The following is a 6,105-nucleotide window of genomic DNA, read 5'->3' on the forward strand; positions in this document are numbered from 1 at the left end:
CTGTGCCAGGTCGGTCTGAGGGCGGGGGCTGTGCACGAGTCGGCCTGAGGGTGGGAGGGGCTGTGCACGAGTCGGTCTGAGGGCGGGAGGGGCTGTGCCAGGTCGGTCTGAGGGCAGGAGGGGCTGTGCACGAGTCGGTCTGAGGGCGGGGGCTGTGCACGAGTCGGTCTGAGGGCGGGAGGGGCTGTGCACGAGTCGGTCTGAGGGCGGGGGCTGTGCACGAGTCGGTCTGAGGGCGGGAGGGGCTGTGCCAGGTCGGTCTGAGGGCGGGAGGGGCTGTGCACGAGTCGGTCTGAGGGCGGGGGCTGTGCACGAGTCGGTCTGAGGGGGGGCTGTGCACGAGTCGGTCACCAACATGAAGTTGTTCATCCTGTTTTCACACTGAGTGGTGCATTGTGCTTCAGCTCTCACTCGATGCACAAACACGTGTCTCCATCAGAGAGCAGGTGGTGTTCGTTAGGAGGAGAACCAGAATGTGAAGTCGACTCACTCACTGTATGTAATCACAGTGGATGATTGTTCTTGCCTGAAACCTGCATGATGCACCAGTTTGTCGACTTTTAGGAGCCAAAGTGATGTAAGAGAAGATGTGGGACCTTTGACAGCATAAACACACCTTTGAGTTTGAAGATGTTTAATATGAAAACATGTTGTTGAACTGCGTACAGTGTGTCTGGCTCTCAGAGTGGAGTTTGGCATCCTGCAGTAGAAGGACACATTCTTTGTTTGTTTCAGATGAAAAGAATCAGCGAGCTCATGTTGAACATCTCCTCTCCTTTAGCGTCTGTCGCTCTTTACACGGCGGTAAACGCTGAAACCAAGAATTTAAAGTATGTTTTTATCACTTTACAGAGAAGTCTGAGCCCGTCCTCAGGCTCACTGTGTCTCTCTCTCCTCTGTCTCTCTCTCCTCTGTCTCTCTCTCCTCTGTCTCTCTCTCCTCTGTGTCTCTCTCTCCTCTGTGTCTCTCTCCTCTGTCTCTCTCCTCTGTGTCTCTCTCTCCTCTGTGTCTCTCTCTCCTCTGTGTCTCTCTCCTCTGTGTCTCTCTCCTCTGTCTCTCTCCTCTGTGTCTCTCTCTCCTCTGTGTGTCTCTCTCTTTTCCCCACCATCTGAACTCAGATTTATTAATATTAAAAAGGACGGTGAATCCTCCGGGCTTCCTCCCTCTGTCTCCTTCCTCTCTCTCTCTCCGTCTGCCTCTCTCTCTCCTCTCCACTGCTCGACCCCTCCGAGGTTAAATATTATCAGTGCTAAGAAGCAGCTTATTTCTGTCTGTGTGTGACAGCTGTGTGTGTGTTTGTGTCCTGTCTCTCAGACGCGTGTCCATCATGAACCCTGCAGCGTCCACAAAGATCACATGTTGCACAAGTCTGTTACATCCCAACACGTTCTTTCACTCTGAGTCATGTCTTGGTTTATGCAGGACAATCTTTTATCCGGACGTTTAGCGACGTTCTTCGCTAACTTTAATCTTCCATCAAACTGAGAAAATAACTCGTCTTTGCTCCTTTTTGTTTTTCCTTCCTGTTTTCAGAGCTGACCTGTTTGCACTGACTCGTGATGAGTTTGTAGCTCTGATTGTTGAAATGAAATCAGTGCAGTGGCAGAAACGATGACCACTGATGCACTGCAGATCTGACATCAGGGTTTGTTGCTCACATGTGGCTTTACTTCTGTCAGCACAAACAGTCCAAGAGCATTTCAACATTCACACACAGAAACTTCTCTCCAGTTTTAGCTCAGAGAGGTTTGTACATGTCTGTCTCCCTCTTCACACACACACACACACACACACACACACACACACACACACACACACACGCACATACAGCTGGGTGATATAACAGTGTGTTGCCGTGTGGCTGTGTGCAGAGCGGGGTCAGGATTGCACTCTGCAGGTCGGGACTGACACATCTGTCACTTCTCTGAACACAGCCTGAGAGGGACGGATGAATGCAGAGGGAGGGAGGGAGAGAGGGAGGGAGGGAGGGGAGGGAAAGAGGTGGAGGTGGAGTAGCAGCTCCCAGGTGTCCAGCACTTTATGAATATGAAACTGCTGGAAAAGAGCCTCATGCACGTTGGAGAATGATTTAGTTTACATCCGCTTGTTTCTGCTGGAGCCGATCTGATCGTAATGACAGCTGCTTCACACTCGCAGCTGTCATTAAGCTTCTCTGACCAGCATTATGACAGTTTAGCTCGTGATAAGCCCTCTCGTGTGTGTGTGTGTGTGTGTGTGTGTGTGTGTTGCAGTGTAAAGTCATGTCACGCACATGGCTGGCTGTAGGTCAGATATCAGCTCCACATCCTCCTCCTCTCCAGCCTGCAGCATCTGATCCGACACTGACCTGCTTGTTGATATAAAAACGTCTCAGAATCAGCAGAAATCTGTTTGAAGGTCATTTTAATATTTTAATATTTTATGCTTATTTTGGGATTTAACGAATAAGAAGTTTGTTCAGCCTGCAGCTATTAAACAAGCTGCAACATAATCCTTGATGGGTCAAAGGTCGTCCACTAAAAGTTCTTGTTGTTTCCACTGACAGGCTCAGATTGTTCTTCTAAGTGTGTGACAACATGACAGAAAGGATCCCTACAGAGATAGACCTTTTTGTTACAGAGGAAGATGATTGTTTTAACCACACACAGACGTTACATCGCTCTCTGCACACACACCAGACTCCATTCAGAAAAACACTGATTTAAGCTCACAGAACACAGGAGCTGCTCGTCTGCTGCTGTCATGATTGGTTAGTTTGTTTGTGTTATACATATTGTGTTGGGTCTGATACAACCTTTAAAGTCACACAACAAAACAAACAAACTCATAAATTGAGCAGCGACTGACCAGAAACAACCGAGTTCTTTGGGGTTAAAATGACTCATTTTGTAAACGGAGTCTGGTGGCTTTAAAGGGAGCTTTAAACACATCTAACTCTTACACTCTCACATTAGCTGCTATAAGCAATACAGAGTCTGACCCAAGTGTCAGCAGCCAGGTTGCATTGTGGGTAATTTTTTGTAACAATGTAATGTAATCATGGGTAATGTAGTGTTTTCATAAAGGCGAGGATGTGATGTAAATGAACCTGTGACCTTTTGTTGTAAGGACGCTCCGCAGGGATGGGGTCAGACATTTCTACTCAACCTGGAGGTTTTGATTCTTTAATGTTTAGCTTTTTTTTTGTGTAATACGAGATCCTTTCACCTCCTCGGGCCTCTAACATCCTTCAGGTGAGACACAGCCGACCTGTGAGGTCACATCCTGTGAGGAGGCTCTCAGTGCTGCGTTTAAAGGGGTCACAGGAAACACTGGTTATTAACCATAAATCTGGAGGGGAGAACTTTCAGACAGACTTTAATAAAGTCTGCTTCTCCACCTTAGTCTCACTGACTCATAATAACCTGCAGACTTAATGAAAACTCTTTTTCAGACTTATTTTAATGAAGTCGAATGTAAATTCACATCATCCTAAATTCCCTGTTTCTTCAGTCCCGTCATAATGAAGCTGTCTTCCTCTGTTTTTATGGTTTGATCCTGCAGAGCAGAAACACTCATTACTGCTCCCCTCTCTGTTCCCCTCCTCCTCTTCCTCCTCTTCCTCCTCTTCCTCCTCCTCCTCCTCAGTCCCGTCCTTCTGGGGTCTGGTACACTCAGCCTGGAACCTGTGCGCCATCGGGAAGAGACAGTCCCCCATCGACATCGAGACCAGTCACATGATCTTCGACCCCTACCTGACCCCTCTGAGGCTCAACACGGGAGGACGAAAGGTAAGAGCTGCGGCCTCTGAGCTCACCTGACATCTGTCTGTGGATCAAACCTGTTTGCTCGACCCTGACAGATGACCTTCAGACAGAACTCATCAAATGTGAAATAAAAAGCCGGAGCGTCGTCCTCCGACAGCGCCGAGCTTTCATTCATCTCACAGCGGGACACTTTCTCTAAATCAACACGCAGAGAATCTCGTGTGTCTGACGGAGACTGTGAGCTTTTCATCCATATCAGAAGGTTTTAAAATTCCCAGCTGCATTTGACTGCAGCACCGGGCTCAGGAGGCATTACAATTTTAGCCCCTTTACACAGCAATCACAGTTAATCTTTACAGGACAAATCCTCTCCAGAGCAGCCGGAATCACAGTTAAAACAGGGATTTAAGAGCTGTTGTACATTGCACCCCGGATTAGATGTGCTGCTCTGCGCTGTGTGTTTGTTATTGGCCATATTTAGATCGAGCGATGTCAATCTGAGGACGTGTTCAGCTTAAGGAGAGAGTCGTGTCGGGCCAAGGATCCTTAAAGAAATCATGAACAACAGTGTGTGCAGCACAAACAGACTTTATTTATTGTGATGTCATTTCTTGGAGTATTTAGAAATGCTCCCAGTCCCCAGAATCTGTTGTGTAATGTTATTAAAAGGTTATGTAAGTCAGAAATCCGTTATTATTGATCAAGTATTGAAAGTATTAAATTAGAGAGGACAGAAGTCATTACATTTAGCTAAATGAACACAAAACATATCGAACAAAACAAGTCGTTTTAACACTTCAGAAGTTCTTTAAACTTTGAACATTATATATTATAAATAATATATATATTATATTTATAATATTTATATCATTTATATATATAATATGTATATAATATATATTCTCTCTACATTTGTATTTCTGCTCACTGTGATGTCATTTCTTTGAGCATATTTATCCCCACTTACTAATAATAACTTTAATTCTTGCTAACAAATATAGCATGAGGCATTAGCTTGCTGTTTAGCATGGAAGCTAACGGTAAATATCAGCTCCAAACATGAGATGCAATAAATCAGCCAGTGAGCGTGTGCAGCAGAGACGTTCATCATGTTTTAAATCGTTTCCTTTCACCTTGTTGAACGTGACACGGCGCTGCGGTGACACCGAGCTGACCCTGGATTCGTTCTCCTTTTACAGTCACAGAAAGATTCAACAGAAGGAAACTTTTCTTTTTTCTCATTTGCATAAAAGTAAAACGTGAAAAAGTCATTTGTCACAAAGTCAGAGAGTCACGTTCAGAATGTTAAAAAGTCGTCATAAACGATCTGTGACGTCCTAAACTGCAATCAATCCATCATCTTCTGACGCCTGCAGTGTTTCTGTCAAAGTTTCAGCACATCCAAACTTTCCTGCAGAAGCTCTTTGAATCCTTTCCTCCTGATGGTGCATCCTGAAAGCAGCCAGACTTCAAACCGACGCCCGATTCTCCACAACAACATCTCGCCCTTTGATTTAAGAGAAAATGAGTCATTATGTGAAACATCATGTCTGTATGAAAATGTGATCACAGCAGGACGCTTTGATCTCAGACAATGTGCTGCTTTGTTTTTACCTTTTAATATTCCCGTCAGATGTTTCCAGCAACTCTGATGCTCTGATGATGACTGTGGGTGTTTCATAACCACAGACAGAGAAGTATCTGATTACTGACGGACATCGTGACGCTGGTGGACTGCAGAACTTCACCGCATGGGAAGAGACTCTCTGCTGCTGAATGTCGACATCTTTCTGAAACAACGATGCTTGTTCCCTTTGCAGCCCTGAGGCTGACACAAGGTGGACACAGGTTCAGCTCCTCAACTAAGACTTGGTTTGCTAAATGATTCAAACATTATTCCTTTAATGTGGAGAAGTATGAAGTGTAACTAACCTGTGCAAACAAATGAATATTTGTACTCTTGTTTAACATCAACGTACTCTCTACACTCGAGTATCAGATATTAGCTGATGACAGCACCATGACGTCAGTAGACTTAAAGAACCGTTCAGAGAAGACACGGGGTGGGCTGTGCGCTTCATGACGAGCACACTGATGTGGAGTTATTGTGCGTGTCCACATATTAATTTGTTTCCCTGTTAGTGTTAAAAAAGATTCGATGAGGGAGAAAAGGATGATTACAACATGTTGGAGAGAAACTGGGCTGGAAGAGGAAGCCAGGCGCTTCAGTCAGCGTGTTGTACATCGTGCACCGGTCACAGTTTGTGTGTTCTGAGTTGTAATTATAAATCATTTCCTGCAGGACATTTAGATCTGACCTACAGCACAATCAGCTCACTTCCTTTGTCCCATGCTAACT

The 6,105-nt window shown here is 45.4% G+C and overlaps 1 protein-coding gene across 1 annotated transcript in view; it reads left to right on the forward strand.

Moving 5' to 3' along the window:
* Nucleotides 1-6,105, forward strand: part of LOC138602736 (carbonic anhydrase-related protein 10-like) — a 69,016-nt gene that overhangs the window by 34,332 nt on the left and 28,579 nt on the right. The window contains exon 3 of the mRNA XM_069674296.1: nucleotides 3,628-3,770. Within this exon, the coding sequence (XP_069530397.1) occupies nucleotides 3,628-3,770 (143 nt within the window). The remainder of the gene's footprint in view (nucleotides 1-3,627; nucleotides 3,771-6,105) is intronic.

Source organism: Semicossyphus pulcher, unplaced genomic scaffold, assembly GCF_022749685.1.
Source record: "Semicossyphus pulcher isolate SPU_LCO1_2020_fin unplaced genomic scaffold, fSemPul1.0.p SCAF_23, whole genome shotgun sequence".
NCBI classification, from domain to species: Eukaryota; Metazoa; Chordata; class Actinopteri; order Labriformes; family Labridae; genus Semicossyphus; species Semicossyphus pulcher.